Below are 18,638 nucleotides of genomic sequence, written 5' to 3' on the forward strand. Positions count from 1 at the left end.
AGTTTACCTTAATCATTAAGAATATTGGCATTAGAGTTAGATGCAAATCATTTCAAGTCACAGCCCAGCTGTTTGTTGGCTTGGGGCAAGTTCCTTAACCTCCCTTAACCTCGGTTTCCCCCATTTGTGAAAAAATAGGGATAATAACAATAATAATACTAATACTTCCTCAGGATCTCCTGAGAGTTACATGAGTTGCAGCACCATTGTATTTCGTCCACCACAGGGCACATGATAAATACTTTTTAAATGAAAGATTATGAGGATGTTAAAAATCAATGTTTTGTAGATTATTTAACAACACGATATGTTGCACAAAAAATGCAATTTAAAGTAAAAATGAATACAACGTAATCCCAACTTTGATTGATTGACACAGATAGACAGAAAGGAAATGCACCAAAATATTAACAATGATGTTTGTAGGCGGTACAATTGTGGATGTTTTTATATTCCGGGTTATACAATTCTGAATCTTCAGAAGTTTAGGGGTAAACATTTGTTTCTTTTATTTGCATCATATTACTTCTAAAATCCCTTACATCTCTTAAACTTTGTATGCATACATAATTGCTTTATTAACATGATGTGGTTCCATCTGTTATTTTCTCCTAAAGACAAGACATCCCCGAGGAAACTCCTGACTTTGCTCTTGCCTTAGAATAATTGGCCAGCAACATTAAAAATTCATCTGCTGAGAAGCAAATAGGTTTTTTGTTTGTTTGTTTGTTTGTTTCTAATTTTTTTCTTAGTCAATAGTAAAAACATAACATACCTTTTCAAATCCTCATTTTTTCCCCTTTTTTCTCTAACATTTCCTGGATCCCGAATGAATACATATTGGAATAATTCCAAATAATTTCTAACGTTAAATTTTACTGACATTTAAACATGACAATTGGAGATATCAAACTCTAGAACCCCAAACCATTGCAGAGTTTCTTTATAGCTGAAGCTAAAGTATACAGAATGCATACATTTATTTGGCTTTATACATTTAGGTATAAATTGCAATCTTGAGAAAAACTGTTCATTTTTGTTTCCATTTTAAATAGCTTTCTCTTTTGCATGAACATTTCTTTAAACATTTTTTAATTGACAGATAAAATTGTCTGTAGTATATATATAGTAGAATGACTAAATCTAGCTAATTAACATATGCATTATCTCACATGGTTATCATTTTTGTGGTGAGAGCACTTAACATTCACTAACTTAGCATTTTGCAACAATAGAAGATGTTATTAACTATGGTCATCATATTTACAATAGATCTCTTGAAGGCATTCTTCCTGTCTGACATTTTGTGTTCTTTGACCTATATCCCCACCACCAAATTGCAACAAAAGGAATTTAGATTAAACTCCTTTTTTAGATTCCACATATGAGTGAGATCACATGTTATTTGTCTTTCTGTACCTGGCTTATTTCACTTAACACAATACCCTCCAGGTTCATCCATGTTGTCACAAATGGCAGGATTTTCATCTTCTTTTTTTGAGACAGGGTCTCCCTCTGTTTCCCAGGCTGAAATGCAGTGGTATGATCACAGCTCACTGCAGCTTCGACCTCCTAGGCTCAAGCAATCCTCCTGCCTCAGCCTCCTGAGCAGCTGGAACTACAGACACACACCACCACACCAGCCTAATTTTGTGTGTGCATGCGTGTGTGTGTGTTTTTTTGTTTGTTTGTTTTTGTAGAGGCAGGGTTTCACTATGTTGCCCAGGCTGGTCTTGAACTCCTGGGCTCAAGTGATCTGCCCCACCTTGGCCTCCCAAAGTGCTGGGATTACGGGTGTGAACCTCTGTGCCTGCCTGCCATTTTTTTTTTTTTTTTTTGGCTAAACAGTGTGCATGAACATTTCTTGAATCTTGATTATAAAATTACAAGTTAATCTTTGTGTAAACAAAATTTTCTTTTAACATGTATTAAGTTTGAATATAGGAAAATTGTGCTTGACATTTTTCTTAAATTGTGTGCTCCAGGTTATGCTGATCCGATTTGTAATCAGATGGAATTGAGAGAAGTGACCTATGTTACCTACGGTTGCCTGTATGTGTCCTGAATAGTAAATGCAGAAAAGCTTTGCTGTGGGGAAAGAAAAGAGCCACTGTCCAAAATCATGGATGAATTTTCTCCTGCAATTAAAAAAATGATGGGCCATCAGAGAAATGCAAATCAAAACCACAATGAGATACCAGTTAGAACGGCAATCATTGAAAAGTCAGGAAACAACAGGTGCTGGAGAGGATGTGGAGAAATAGGAACAGTTTTACACTGTTGGTGGGACTGTCAACTAGTTCAACCATTGTGGAAGACAGTGTGGTGATTCCTCAAGGATCTAGAACTAGAAATACCATGTGACCCAGCCATCCCATTACTGGGTATATACCTAAAGGATTATAAATCATGTCGCTATAAAGACACATGCACACGTATATTTATTGTGGCACTATTCACAATAGCAAAGACTTGGAACCAACCCAAATGTCCAACAATGATAGACTGGATTAAGAAAATGTGGCACATATACATCATGGAATACTATGCAGCCATAAAAAATGATGAGTTCATGTCCTTTGTAGGGACATGGATGAAGCTGGAAACCATCATTCTGAGCAAACTATCGCAAGGACAGAAAACCAAACACCACATGTTCTCACTCATAGGTGGGAATTGAACAATGAGAACACATGGACACAGGAAGGGGAACATCACACATCGGGGCCTGTGGTGGGGTGGGGGGAGGGGGGAGGGATAGCATTAGGAGATATACCCAATGTAAATGACGAGTTAATGGGTACAGCACACCAACATGGCACATGGATACATATGTAACAAACCTGCACATTGTGCACATGTACCCTAGAACTTAAAGTATAATTAAAAAAATAATAATAAATAAATAAATAAATAAATAAATAAATAATGGAGGAGCCAAGGAAACTTCCCACATGTCTGGCCCTGAGCAGTGACTTCAATCTCTGTGCTATTTCACCTGCAATCTTCTCCTGCGAATGGCATTTTCTCCTGTTTTGTTGCTTTTGTGTCATGATGGTAATTTATTTTTCTTTTAGACAAACTACAAGAAAAAATACCTTCTCTGACCTTTAGTGGCTGTTTTGACTGCTCAGTTGGATTTTTAAAATGCTTCTGGTCATCCTCCTACTGGTAATCATTATTTGTGGCAACCTCATGGAAGAAGCTAAGGCACAAAATATAATTTTAAAGCATTTACTTGAGCCAAGATGAGGACAGCTGCCTGAAAGACTCAGACCCAAGTAACTTTGGATATGAGCTTCATTCAACCTTTCTTACAAGCAGGTTTTTAAAGGCAACAAGGCAGACAAGTTGTCAGGAATTCCCATTGGTTTACAGAAATGACAATGATTAGTAATTGGCTATATATTTTTGAACTATAGGATATTAGTTATGGTGTCCAGTGCATGGCATTGTTAGGTTAATTTACAGCTAATGTGGCGACAGTCAGTCTAGAGCAAGCAGATTCAAGAGTGATTAGCTTAGCTCCAGGGGAGAAGTGGAGCCTGACTGCTGCCTCATTCCTTTGCCTCTCTGGGCCTGATCATTTACAGGAGGCTTGCATTCCTCAGATAAAGTTTCTTTTCTTTCTCATTTGCCTATTCTGTTTCCTTTTCTTCTTTCACATTAAATGGGAAGAAGAAAGTACGAATTCCAGTTCAACAGGTATGTGCAGTCTTATGCCGAAACTAGGAAGCCATTTTCCTGGATTATCTATGCAAACATTTTTCGTGGTCTCCAAGGCGGATTCCCTGTTCTGGTCTCAGCTGGATCCCTCAAATAAATTGGATGAAACCAATCTTCGCATCTCTTTCTCGCGTTACTTATACCTTGACTTGACTCCTATTCCAAACATAACCAGTTTCATCACCAGTACAGAACGTGACACCATCGGAGCAGGAAAGAGAAATAAGAGCTGCAAAGGCTGTGTTGTGAAAATACTAGGCTCATTCTTTCTCCAAACACCTGAAAAGACTGTGTATTCTGCCATTTCCCAAAGTACATTGTCACATCACATCAAAGAACCCCAGCCCAGGAGGGGACATTGAGGTGTCTGGCACGACTTCCTGTCTGATGTATGGGTACCCTCTACAAACATCACCAGTAAACGAGCTGGCCTCTTCCTCTACCGATCCAGGGACAAAGAGTTGTGCCTCTTGCAAAAGCTCTGCTTTTATGCAGTTCAAACTTTAGAAATCTCTTCCTCTAGTTTAGTCTAAATGTTCTTCCTCATAGCTTGCATTCACTGGTCCAAGTCTGCCCTCTGGAGCATCTCAGAAAAGTCTCCTTCCTCTTCCATCTCACAAGTTCTTCCTAAAATTTTTGGATGAATTAAATAGAAGCTTCTACCAACTATTAACTCCACACCCAGTCTTTTGAAATGCAGCTTGGAAAATGGGAAGTTTTCCTACTGAACCTTTAGATTATAAATGAATGCAATAAAGAAAGCACCAAATTCCTTCTTTATTTTACAACTCTACAAATCTCTAGGGATGACATGAGCGCAGGTGAGTGCACAAGTACACACAATGCACACACACACACACACACACAGAGTGACCCTATTTCTCCATTTTTCCTAGAGCTGACTTTCATACAAACCCAAGATTACCATTACTAATAGGTAGATCTAATCAAGACACTTAGCCAGGGAGCCAACATTTGCCTTCACCTAACAAACAGGATGTAAATACAATAGGTAATTTATTTTTGACATAGACATAAAATAGCTTTTTACAATGAGAATGATGAGGTCATTGTGACTTCTACACTTGAAACAATTGGACTTTCTTGTACTTTTGCACTTGAGAATTTAAAATAATGATAAAAAGAACAAAAGAGTACTATGTTGGTACTGCTCCTCACATATTTGATTGGTAAGAGCAGTGATGAACTAGCAATAAAATTTATGAGACAAGAGTTGTGGCTATAAATAGGGATATGCTTTGCTCGAAAACTGCATAGAATCCCCTTCCCTTTAAAAAATATATAGAAGAGGCCAGGTGCGGTGGCTCATGCCTGTAATCCCAGCACTTTGCAGGGCCGAGGTGGGTGGATCACCTGAGGTCAGGAGTTTGAAACCAGCCTGACCAACATGGTGAAACCCTGTCCCTACTAAAAATACAAAAAAATTAACCGGACCTGGTGGCACGCGCCTGTAATTCCAGCTACTTGGGAGGCTGAGGCAGGAGAATCACTTGAACCCGGGAGTCAGAGATTACAGTGAGCCGAGATTGCACCACTGCACTCCAGCCTGAGGGACAGAGCAAGTCTCCCTCTCTCAAAAAAAAAGTATATATATATATATGAAAATAAAATTCCATCACCCAGAGAAAATCACTAGTCATGTTTTTGTATGGTTGTCCAGCATTTTCCCCTACATATATGTAAATATACTATATAATGTTAAAATATTGGGGTGAAACTGCTTTTTATTTAACACTGCATTGTATCTCCAGGTCATTAAATTGTCTTCAGTATCATGGCTCTGCGTTTTTTGACATGTAGTTGCTCCCTTATTTATATAACACATTCTCTGTTGGTGAAATTTATTGTATTTTTTTGCAGTTTTTCTTTTCCTGCCATGACAATAAGCTCATCTTTTCCAGTCCTTGTTTGTTCAAAGCCGGAAACAAACAACACACACACCCAAATCAGACCTGAGATTCTATGCACAAAAGTGCTTCTTGAAACAAATTATGTAATAGTATTGTAAAAAGAAAAAAAAAGAGATAAAATAAGCCAAGTGATATGTGTCACTCAGTGTTCCAGTGAAAAGCTGACTCCAAAAATTACATGATCACAATAGCAGAATGATGAAAGAGTGACAGACAAAAGGTAAGAGCAAGAGGATGAAGAGGTAATACTCAAACAGCTTTGGAGATGGAGAGGAAGCTGGCGAATGACACAAAGGACAGCTGAAGGATGACCCAGTTTCCCATGGGGCAAAAGAAACAATGTTGTTTGACATCTTCAGCAAACATTCCAAACTATAAGGAAGAGGGATGATGGGTTTGTGTTGGTGATAACAGCAAAGTATTAAAGCGTACCTAAGAACTTTCACCATAAAGCAACAATTATTCTTGGTAATGCTACCAGGATAACAAGTTTCTACATATTGTCATGCTGGCAAAGAAAATAGGGTATATTTAGAGATTAGATGCCCCACGGACTTGTGGTCATGGAAACAAAAGCAAACAGCTAACATGGCTATGTGTTGAGGTCAGTATTTGAGGGAACATCCGGTGTGTGTTTTATTCAGTATTGTGTAGTACAGAAAAGGTCACACACGTATATGTCAGAAGTAGATGCATATGTTCTTCTGGCTTTTTTTTTTCTTTGTTTTATTCTTTTTTCATTTTTTTGTGTTTTTTGTTTGTTAGTTTGTTTTGAATTTTTTTTTCTTGATGCATATGTTCCTTCAACAGAAACTTATTCAACACTTCCATGTGCAGGGCTCTGGACTAGACTTTGAGGATCTAAGGCTGAATCCTACACAGTCCTCCCTCTGAGAGAGTGATGAAACCTGTGAGCTCTCCTAGCAACTCTGCAGTCTTCCTTCAAGGTATGTGTTGCAATTTGGGGTTGCACATTTTAGTTGTGATATTTGTGATTAGTTGATTAATGTTTGTCATCCCACGAGACTATAAGTGCCATGAGGGTAGATATCTGTTTTGCTCCCCATTGCTTTTCTCACAGACTGCTCAGCAATGAATCTTTGTTGAATAAAATAATACTTTATACAAAGGTTAGTGATAAATGTTGTAAGAGGGGTCTAGATCAAGAACTGATAAATTCTTAGGACAGAAAGATTAATCTAGACAAAAGCTTTTTGTCTGGAATTAACTTTTATGGAAGAGACTGCCTTGACAATCAGAAGAGCAGATTAAGCAATTATTGTAATCATCTAGGTGGGAAGTAATGGGACATAAACAACTAGAATAGAAACAATAAGAAGGGAGCAGAGTTGATAAATAAAAGCAGTACAGATACAAAATTGTCAGACGGTGGTCACCCATGGGCTATGAAGGGCAAGAAGAAGCAGAGTCTAAGAATGTGCCAGGTGACTGGGAGGACGGAGACTGTAGAAGAAAGAAAAAGGCAGACGCTTTAGGTACACGGAGGGCAAAGGACCTCAGGTTCGAATGTGTTGAGGTCACCCTGATGGAGATGTCAAGCAAGATGCGAGCATGGGATCTGCAGGTTTATGAGAAGACCAATTCAGAGATACAGAATTTTGAGAAATCTACACAGCATTTTTCCTTGCAGTTAGAAAGGCGGATGAGGTTGTCCAGGGGGATTATGTAGAGATAAAAGCAGAGGACCAAGGACAGGTGCTTGAGAAATGATGAGACTTGGCAGGACTAGTTTTTTAAAAGTTCAGGAAGACAGAGAAGTGGCATTTCTCTTTTTGGTGCATAAAACCCTATGAGAGAAGAAACCGTCCTATTCCCAATGCCAGGAAGTTCCCTATGTACCTTGAGAAGGTGTTCCAGGTTTCACAGGTGTGGAGGATATCAGTTCCTTGGATAAAGGCAGCAGCTACACACTCTCTGGCAGCAAAATGGCTGAAGAACTGAAGGGTTTAGGATTTAGGAGATGGCTACTGGGACTCCAGCCCATGAACATCCCAAAATGACAAGGACAGCTCTTGGTTAGCATGTCTGTCTCTAAATTGTGCTGACTAATAAACAGCTGTGAGCTCTTTGATTCTCAGTCCATTCTGACTGGGTCACTGCGGGGAATCCTTTAAAACCAATGAGGCCATAAAGCTTGAGCTTTGCCTGTCCCTGTTGTTGGAATATTTTGTCTCCAGTCTCCTAAAGATCGGTCTGGGAGACTGGAACACACCTCACAATTTCTTCCTGCAATTTGAAGCTAAGCTCGCCCGGATCTACCATTCAGCCTGGTGATGGTTCCACTTCCTTATGCATCAAGATGTTATCATGCTAAACTAGCTAAAATCACTAAAAAAAATATGGGATGACTTGGAAAGGTGGAGAAAAGAGGGTAAAAATACAGTAATTTTTTTGGTAAGTCTCCATTATGCTAATAATAGGTAAGCACCCTCAATGGCTAAGAGCCAGTACCTTAGACCAGGTCCTTGAATAAAATAGATGGTCAATGCTGAAGTGAATGAAATAGTGACATAAGCATCATGCAGCACATTTTGAGGCATATGGCAACACATGCATATTAATGCAAATATGTGCATTGAGTTCTAAGTGCCAAGGACTGTGATAGCCAATGAGGATAAGTAAAATAATGGTCAAAAGCTCTAGGAAAAGAACTTACGTGAATTCCTTACTTAAATGCCATACCTTAAGAGACTTCAGGTGTAGAGTATTTATTACATAAGCTGGAGAAATTTCATGCTTTGCTAGGCAACGGCCTTGTAGTCCACAGGACATGCTAGATAGCTCCTTTGGTTGATTGAATTGGTCACATTTGGAAAGTGTGCAGCCTATGTATAAGGAAGCACTGGGGCTGCCTTGCTCAGAAAGAGGTCGTGAGCAAGGCAGGCACTCAAAGAATCATGGCCGGCCATCTGCAGCCTCAAGAGGTGTGTGCCAGACCCAGGGAGTTGACTAATAAAGAAACTGAGTTAACCGAGAAAGGTCATAATAATATTATATAGTACTGATGCTCCTTGACTTATGATGGGGGTTACATCCTAATAAACCCATTGTAAATGGAAAGTGTTGTAAAATGCATTTAACACACCTAACCTACTGAACATGATAGCTTGGTTTAGCTTACTGTTAAAATGTGCTCAGAACACTTACATTAGCCTGCAATTGGGCAAAACCATCTAAGACAAAGCCTATTTTATAATAAAGTGTTGAATATCTCATGTAATTTATTGAATCCTGTACTAAAAATGAAAGATAATGGTTGTATGAGTACTAGAAGTATGACTTCTTGTGAATATGCATTGCTTTCAAATCATCATAAAGTTGAAAAATTGTAAATGAACCATTGTAATTCAAGGAACATCTGTATATATAATATATATAAAATATATTCTGTTATATATAAATATATGTATGTATATAACACATAATACAATAATTTATATTATACAAATATATTAAAATGTATAATACATATGAATATATATTCATATTGCATATATATGTACATTGCATAAGAATATATAAATATATAAATTATATGCATGATATAATAATAAAATGTAATGATAAAGAAACTTAGTTAACTAAGCAACATACAATGAAGTTAAGTGTAATGTTAGAAAAAAACAGAAGGCTGGGCACGGTGGCTCACGCCTGTAATCCCAGCACTTTGGGAGGCCAAGGCGGGCGGATCACGAGGTCAGGAGATCGAGACCATCCTGGCTAACACGGTGAAACCCCGTCTCTAATAAAAATACAAAAACTTAGCCGGGCATGATGGCGGGCGCCTGTAGTCCCAGCTACTTGGGAGGCTGAGGCAGGACAATGGCATGAACCCGGGAGACGGAGCTTGCAGTGAGCCGAGATCATGCCACTGCACTCCAGCCTGGGCAACAAAGCAAGACTCCGTTTCAAAAACAAACAAACAAACAAACAAACAAAAAAAAACCCCACAAAACAAACAAAAGAAAAACCCAGAAAAACACGTGTTCAACGTTTCATAGTTGTCTAATTTCTGTTGAGACTCTGGCCAACACACTTTATAATTCTTCCTCAGAGAAAACGTATTGTTTCTACATAGACTCTACTTATTAATAACAATCTTATGTGTGGCATCACTGGCCTGTTTGTATCGTTTTCTTTTTCTTTCCTTTCTTTCTTTTTTTATATACAAAAATCTCCATTCTAAGAACTCAAGTTAGGAAATGCTATAGGATTGGTTATGACTACCAAGAGTAAAAATCCAATGAAATTTTTAAAAAGTGAAAATGTTAAACCTCACAAATAATGAGAAAATAATACAATAAACCCCCATGTGTGCACCCAGCATCAGCAACTGTCAGTATTTTGACAGTCATTTTTTATCCCTTCCCCCTTTTTGCTGAGATATGAAAGTGAAATTCTCAGGTACAAAAATAACATAAATGGTTTAAAAGTCTAGCTATGTTTCTCTAGTGTACAAATTTTCTTTACAGTACGTTTTTCTTTCCATTCCCACAACCATTACCCAAATTCTACTGGTGGTCATTGAAATGCCTCTTATGATGGCCTCAACTAGAAAAATCTCTTTATTTTTCTACCTGCCTCCAAACAAGAAAGAAATTGGTAACTCATGTCATAGTTCACAAGTCTCTAGGGATTCTACACATCTGCTTCAGCCAGTCAGTGAACTTTCAGAAAACATATGCAAATATTTTACATTTGTTTATTATGTAAGGGGGTTTCAAAGCTTCTATCAACATTTTCATAGGGGCCTATTACCTACAAAAGGTTAAGAATCTCTGCGTCTATTTTATCTTGAAAGCATATCAAATATACTTTCTCACTTCCACTCCCTAGTTAATTCTATTTATTTATTTATTTTGAAACAGGGTCTCTGTCACCCAGGCTGAAATGCAGTGGTGCAAGCACAGCTCACTGCAACTTCAAGCTTCTGGGCTCAAGTGACCCTCCTGCCTCAGCCTCCTGAATGGCTGGGATCATAGGCACGCACGACCACGCCCAGTTAATGTTTTGTATTTCTTTCAGAAATGAGGTTTCACTATGTTGCCCAGGCTGGTCTCAAACTCCTGGCCTCAAGCAATCCTCCCATCTCAGCCTCCCAAAGTGCTGGAATAACAGGCATGAGCCACCTCACCTAGTCCTTAGCCAATTTTTTATATCTAAATCAGATATTGGACACCACTTCCAGGATGCCTTCCCTGACGATATCACCTATAACTGATTTCCCTCATGTTTTCCTACAAAAGTTAAGCTAGGTTACTTTCCTGTTTATCACAGTCTTTCAATCACTGGACAAGTATTTATCAGGTCCTACTATTTGCCAGGCACTATCCCATACTTCAGGTATGCTTTGTCTCCTAATGCACTGTTAGAAGAGGACAAGGAACATCACAGTTTCCAATACGTCTTCTGTGTCCAAAGACATATTGTAGTTGCAGTTCCAATGAATGGAAGCAAGGATGAGCAGTTGCATTTCTGTAGCTGGCATTCAGCTCAAGAATACGTAAAACCAGACTCGTGTTTGTTTTTTCTTTCTTTCTTTTTGAATGTGAGGCCTTTACAGAAAAAGAAAATGTCAATCTGATTATCTAGGGCATGACGATAAAGAGAAGCCCAAACAAAGGTTTTCCCCACTCCACCCCACCCAATATACTGTGACACTAAAAAACCATTCCAGAATCAGAAACTATATGCTGATCTCCATTAGCCCTCTTAGTAGCACCTGAAATAGACCAGCATCTATGTGAGACCTGTAGTTGGGTCCTCACAAATAACCTGTTGTAGACCAGCGTCTATGTGAGACCTAGAGTTGGGTCCCCATAAATAACCTGGACTGGAAAAAACAGCTCGACATGAACTCTGCCTCCTACGCAGGGGATCAGGAGCACGAACCTCTATACAAAGGGCGGCAGAGCGGTTACTAAATGTGCTCATTTTTCGTCACTGAGAACGTGCATTTTTCAAGTGCATAGATCCCTGATGATAACGGAGTTGTTTAATAATAGGCGGTTGAAGATACTATTACGTTAGGGACCTGGAAGAAAGTAGTTAACGCTATTGTCACAGAAGCAATGGGGGGAGGAAAGGTTTGTGTCCGGTTTTGGGCAAAAACTTCTAAGTTCCACCCCGCCTTCTGATGGATGCTTTTTTGATGGGGCTCGTTTTGCAAAACTCAACAGATAAGGCATGCTGTGTAGTGGAATGATTTGGAGCGTGTAAGCCGTGGCACCCTACTTAACCCCCCCATCTCCAGTTATCCCAATGGACCGACCCCAAGGGGGCATTTCCGCTGAAGTCCCGGGCTGTAAAAATTAAGTGAGAAGAGCCGCGCTAAAGCCAAGCGTCGTCGTCACCCCAGGTACTGCGCGGATGCGCTGCGGGCCGACCAGGTGCGCCCGCCGGGGCGTCTTCTCCTACGCAGGAAGGGCCACGCCGGGAGAGGCAGGCAGCAAGGGCAAGGCGGGAGGCCGGAAGGTCACCCCTGTCCCCGGCCGGGCGGGCGCGGCCCAGCCTCACTTCCCGGGCACGTTCGGGCGGGGCGATTGCAGGGAACGAGGCGGGGAGGCGACAGTCCCCGGCTCCGCCGCGCGCCAGCCCGCCTTCCCTGCCCGGAGGCGCCGCAGGCCTGGGTTCCCGGACAGCTGAGCCCGAGCGCCGCCTCCCGAAAGGTGAAGGCGGCCCGGGGAGGCGGGGACGGCGACGGGGGCGGGGGCCGCGGGCTGTCTCCCGACGGCTGTCGCGGGGCCAGCCCAAAGCCCCCGATCCCCGGGAGCTGCGCTTCCCGCGCGGGGCGCCGGAGTAGGGCGGGCCAAGCTGGCCTGCGGCCGCGGTGGGAGGAGGGGCTAGCGAAGCACCCCGGAGCGGGCCCAGGCGCCGGAGGCCGGGGGGCGCCTCGCTGCAACTTCTCTTCGGAAGCCCCGACACGAGCCCGTGCCCGCGCGCGCGCTCCCCCACGGCCACGCGCGCACCCTTCCGCCCGCACCCCCGCGCGCCCTCCGTCTATTTTTTCCTCTTCCTTTCATCCTCACACTCCAAAATAGGTCAAGGGGTGGAAGTTACACCTGGTGCAGCCCTCGGCTCTGATGCAAAAGCAGCTTTTGCCCCTGGCTGCGGGACAGCTCTGTGACTACTCGCTTCGGGAGAGCTGCTGCCCGTCCCCATACCGTGCAGAAAGCGCCGGCGACCCGGGCGCTGTGAATGGTCTGCATAGGGGAGCGGAGAGAAACCTCTGTTCCGCCCTAGATCCGCTGCCTCGGCGCCCGCCCGCAGGGAGGAGGGGGTGCGACAGGTCGTCTAGCGCGTGCCCCGGAGCCCGCGCCCGGGTCTGGCCGCCTGGGTGAGTTCCTGCTCGTCCCCTGCCTTTCCAGTAGCCCAGGGTGGCCTGTTTACCTTGCAAACTTAGATACGATCAAAACAGGCGAGACAGCCATGCAGTAAGGGATTGCGGGATGTGCTTTGGGTGTGAGATTGGATAAATCAGAATTCAGAGATAAAGGACGTGTCTAGTGCCTTAAAGGTTAAAATGGATTTGTATTTTTTCATGGAGTGCACGTGTATCTTTCCCCGGGGAACTGATTTTTAATTAGTAAGAGGCAAAGAACTAAGAAAACTTGAAGCCAGAAAGTTTTCAAAGCTCACGATGAAAATACAGTTTAAGAAGGAATGCCAAAATAGGAAGGTAAGGATTTGTATGATATTACTTGCTAGATGTGGGTTTTTTGTTGTTGTTGTTTGACGGAGTCTCTTTGTCACCCAGGCTGGAGTGCAATGGCACGATCTCGGCTCACTGCAACCTCCACCTCCCGGGTTCAAGCAATTCCCCTGCCTCAGCCTTCTGAGTAGCTGGGATTACAGGCAACCGCCACCATGCCTGGCTAATTTTTGTATTTTTACTAGAGACGGGGTTTCACCATGTTGGTCAGGCTGGTCTCGAACTCCTGACCTCGTGATCCGCCTGCCTCGGCCTCCCAAAGTGCTGAGATTACTGGCCTGAGCCACCGGGCCCGGCTGATTCTTTTTATACTACATGGATTCTTTGTGATAAATGATGTGAGCCCACAATGCTCTATGTAGAAGATAAGGCTGTAAACGTCTACTTGCAGAGCTTTATGTTAGGTGGTAGGCATGAATTTAAATGTACATTGAAAATTTAGTGTGTAGAAAGAGCTAAAATATATCTGTATTGTTTTGAGGTTAAGATTATTGGTAATATTGCAGCTAACCATTGGCATTTCACCCTGTTTCAGCAATTAAAAGTGCTATTATTCATGTGACATCAGCAAATGGAAGCCTTTATCTTTCTATTTTTTATTATTTATTTGTTTGTTTGTTTATGTTTGAGACGGAGCCTCACTCTATCGCCTAGGCTGGGGTGCAGTGGTGCGATCTTGGCTCACTACAACCTCCGTCTCCTGAGTTCAACCGATTCTCCTGCCTCAGCCTCCCCAGTAGCTGGGATTACAGGTGCAAACCACCATGCCCAGCTAATTTTTTTGTATTTTTAGTAGAGAGGGGGATTTCACCTTGTTGGCCAGGCTGGTCTTGAACTCCTGACCTCAAATGATCCACCCACCTTGGAAGCCTTTATCTTTTAGCTAATGAATGGTTAACTTGTTTGAAGTTTGGGGAAGGGAGAGTTAGAGCTTTCTCTGTCCTTGATGGCTGGCTGAGAATACAGGGTAAAGAACTGTCCAGTATTGTTAGTGGTGCCTTAGAGTTGCTCAGAGCAAGAAGATCACTTGGGAGAATGGAAGTGGCTCTCAGATGGTCATTGGTTACCTATAACTTATTTAAAGAAGACCTTTGAGAAGTTGGGACATATCTTGTCACTGAGGAAATTGTGCCAAAGAACTGCTGCTTTATTAATGCATTTGATCAGATTTGAAAAGGGAGCTCTGTATACACTCTTTTTCTAACTCCAAAGAAATATTGTTTCTAGAAAGATTCAATTACCGTAATGATGTTCTTTGGAAATGTGCCTTTTTGCGTGTATATCTTAATATGGATAAAGTTCCAAGGTAGTTCAAAGGTTTTAATAAAATTTTACTTACCAGAGTGATGTGAAATTGGGAATACCCTGGGTGGATGGTTAACTCTGCCTTAAATTGGAAGGTCAATGGGAGTGGGGATCTTCCCAGTAAATCTTAAATCTCTGTGTATGTGTATCTTTGACAGCCAAATCTTACCGGAGATTGCAAGGATTGTGAAGAAGAGACCAGACCTTATAGTATTTCTGATAGGTGGATATGTGGATGCTTAAATGCATTTCACTTGTAAAGAATTTATATGCTCCTTTAGAGAACTAGTCTCCAAAATCTGAAACACATTTATGAAGAAGGCTCTATCATTGCTTTGAAGAAGACACAAGCAAGACGTATTTGGCACTATACAGGCTCATAATGTTGAGAGCAAAATGCAATTAAATGCCTGTGTTTACTACATGTCACTGTTCTCATTTGTATTTTTAAACAGGAATTGAGTGAAAGCTCTCATTGCAATTAAGCCCCTGGTATAATGCATTATTGAAATTAGGCTGTCAGCACTTGTCTGTGCCATCTTATGTTTTTACTCGTAGATAAATTAGGAATTCTTCTGAAAAGAATGGCGTGAAAGCATTAAGATAACTGGAGAATTCAAGGACAGACTGAAGAGTGATGCCAAATGGCCAGTTAAATGTCCTTCAGCTTTTGTGACTCACTTCTCTTGATGCCATAAAGAAAGTACATTGCATAGAACTCCTAGCTGAGACATCTTCAAAAAGAGTTAACATCATTCATTTTGGGTACTCCCTTCTCATCCAGAGAAACTTCTAACCACTCAAAGAAGACATTTTAAGAGTTTGAACTAGATCACCTGGATTAAAAAGCCCAGCTCTGAGCCATTTCCTTGTCTGTGAAATGGAGATAATGACACTTCCCCAGGTGGCTGTGGGGAGCAAATGAATAGGTGTAAAATGCTGAGTACACAGTTGGCACATTGTGAGCAGTCATAAAGAGGGATTTATAACAAGAAGTAGGAGTGTGTTGACTAAATATCATCTCCTGGAGGCTGCAGAGAGGTTGCTGCCTAATTGACTCTAGAACTGAATATTTGGGTCACTGGTTCAATCCCCCATCTGGGTATACTGAATATACTCCTAGTATACTCCTATAGCATAGAGTATAGAATATGCTGTACTGTTAGTAATCAGTGTCCTTTGGGAGCCAGAGGCTGTCACACTTGCATCTCCTCCACCCTAGACAGGCCTTTGACTCAGCTAGGTTAAAGAAGTAACCTGTGGTTGTTTTTAGAGATGACGATGAGGTGGTGGGGGGGAGGGCACTTGAGGAGTTTGATGTATGATCCTCTTCACACATATGCGTGTTTTTATTCTCTTTGCTTTTCCCTGTTCCCTTCTATCCTCCCTTCTTTTCTCTCGAGGGGTCCCGACGATTATTTCCCAGCTTTTGTTAATATGTCTCAGCATCAACCCTAGGCCCTGAAGGGTTCTTAGTCCTGATTTGGGTAGTCCTGGAAGGTGCAGCCTATGAACTTCTTGTTCTTAAAGGTGTAACTGTGAATGTCAAATCAGCACAACCTTTGCCACTTCCATGCTTCTTCTGGGGTGTTACGTCCCATCTTGCTGTATTGAATGTGCTCGTTTCTACCTTCTCTTTCTTCTCTGTTAGGTTGCAGATAATGGAAACTATCCTAACTATTTTGAGCAGGAAGGGGTTGAATATGAGAATTAGGTGCTCACAAGAAGGTTGGAATGAAGGTTGCAACTGAAAGTAGAGGAGGGGATCTGGCCTGAGCCTCATGCATTGGCTCCCAGGCAGTAAGCTTGATTGGCCCCCAGGGTTGCTGCTGTCATTGCCACAGCCTGGGAGCTGGGAATCAGAACCACCACTAGAACTGCTAACATCAAGGGTGCACCTTTTGGGCTGTGTTCCATTGATCAGAGAGGCTGCTGCAAAATGCCTCTCCACCCTAGGAAGCTAGTGACTGAACATTGCTACCAACAGCAAAAACAAGAAAGCAAATGTTTTCCTTAGATGCTCTCCACTTTCCTTCTTACCCTGCTCATCTCCCTGGAAGAACACTGTGCCCAGAACCCTAGCTGCAAGGGACTCTGGGAAATGCAGCTTATAGGTTTCTAGCCTCAAAGGTAGAGGGATGCACACTTGAAGGAGATAGAAGTGAATGTTCTGTAACAATCCATCATGCCTAACACATATCTGAAATATATTTCATCCTAGATTTGGCCAGGATATTTATTTTTAAAGCTGGTAGAGACTGACTTTGGAAAGGTAAGAGGATATGTTGTAAAAATTTTTTAAAGGAGCTAGTTGCTAACCAGTTACCTTTTCAAACAGATGGATGTTATCATTTTGCAGCTGAAATTGCTGGAAAAACATCAAGCAAATGAATAACTAAAAATTACCAAGCGCCTGCCTCTGCATATAGAACTAATTGAATGGAAATAATGTTCCTTAGGTTTGGTTTCATAATCAAGGTAAAATATTAGGAAAATGATTTTTAAAAAATTATTTTTCCTTCTCAAAGCCACAGATAGTCTACCCATTTAATGAACCACAATACAAAGGAAGAAAGTAATGTCCTAAGAGAGAAATAATAGCACCTGGCTTGTTAGTTCTTTCGTTAGATGAATTATCTGTGTTTTTCCCGAATCTTTCTCTCCCCTGTAACTTTCAGCATGCTCATTTTAAGGATTACAGAAATAGACATGACTTGTTTATTGGAGAATAACATAAGAGTATGCTTGAATTCACTTTAATTACTTATTTCATACCCTGGTGCTTGTCAGATTCCTTTTTTTCCAAACTATTGAAGTAGATATGATTGGATCTCTTCTATTTTTAAGCAATAAATTACCAATTTATTTGCACTCACAAATTACATTAGCACATCAAGGGATGGTCTTGATTATTGAACAAAATCGTGTTTTATTTACCTCTGATGTTTGGAGTTAGAAAATGAGAGAAGATATTCGTCCAGGGGGTGGATAACAATAAGGTTATGATAGTATGGTACTTTTATTATAAGTGCAGAACAGTAGCTTACTCGAAGAGAAAGTGGTGTATTCTCTCATGGTGAGGTGGAAGATGGAAATAATTGAAACATGAACATATTTCTGACTTCGAAGACTATTTGTTGATATTTTTAACAACAACAAAAAGGTAGCCAAGAGAGGCAAGAAATAGCAACTGTCTGGGCCCATGTCTTTGTCTTCTCTGTTCCCCTTAACACAGAGCTAGTGAAGTAGGTGAGCTTGACAAATGTTAGAGGGTTTTAGCGTTTAGAGAAATAGTGTTTATAAGAAATGAGGACTGCTCTTGGTGCTCTAATCAGTGTTCAGAAAGTAATCAGAAGCCTTTAAAATTTTATCAGAGCCTATAACATTCCATGGGACATCAAATTTATGATTAGAGTAATTTAAAAAAATACAGGTACATTCTCAATGTTAAGACATTTGCATACAAAGATGGCAATTCAATGACTTATACAATTATGAAATAGATCTAGGGTGATCAGATGACTTCTTGTTCAAGCCAGGACACTTTTGAGAGTGAAGACGGAATGATTAGTGATTGCCCTGAATACAGAAGCATAAATGGAGACTGCCTCAGCAAACCCAGGGGAGACCAGGACTTAACGGTCACTCAAGATTAAGGTGCTAGTATTATAGCTTGATTGCATTAACTGCAACATTGATTTTAAAAAATTGTAATAAAATATGCATAGAATGAAATGTACTATTTTAACTGTTTTTTGAGTGTACAGTTCAGTGACATTTATTTTCACATTGTTGTGCAACCATCGCTGCTATCCATCTGCAGAACATTTTTATCTTCTCAAAGTGAAACTCCATACCCATTAAACCATAACTCCCCATCCCTCCTCCTCACAGTACCTGGCAATAACCCTGTCTGTATAAGTTTGGTTATTCTAGGAACCTAT

General features: G+C 41.1%; 1 protein-coding gene across 4 annotated transcripts in view; it reads left to right on the forward strand.

The window, feature by feature from the left end:
• The first annotated feature begins 11,972 nt into the window (after positions 1-11,972).
• The window catches only part of TRMT9B (tRNA methyltransferase 9B (putative)), a 73,683-nt gene continuing 67,017 nt past the window's right edge, over positions 11,973-18,638 (forward strand). Inside the window, exons 1-2 of one of the 4 annotated variants that reach the window (XM_063668513.1) lie at positions 11,973-12,036; positions 12,719-13,014. In XM_063668513.1, the coding sequence (XP_063524583.1) occupies positions 12,761-13,014 (254 nt within the window). In that variant the 5' untranslated portion in view covers positions 11,973-12,036; positions 12,719-12,760. The other 3 variants (XM_063668515.1, XM_063668514.1, XM_054498578.2) reach the window with 3 other exon arrangements.

The sequence above is a fragment of the Pongo pygmaeus genome, chromosome 7, assembly GCF_028885625.2.
Source record: "Pongo pygmaeus isolate AG05252 chromosome 7, NHGRI_mPonPyg2-v2.0_pri, whole genome shotgun sequence".
NCBI lineage: Eukaryota > Metazoa > Chordata > Mammalia > Primates > Hominidae > Pongo > Pongo pygmaeus.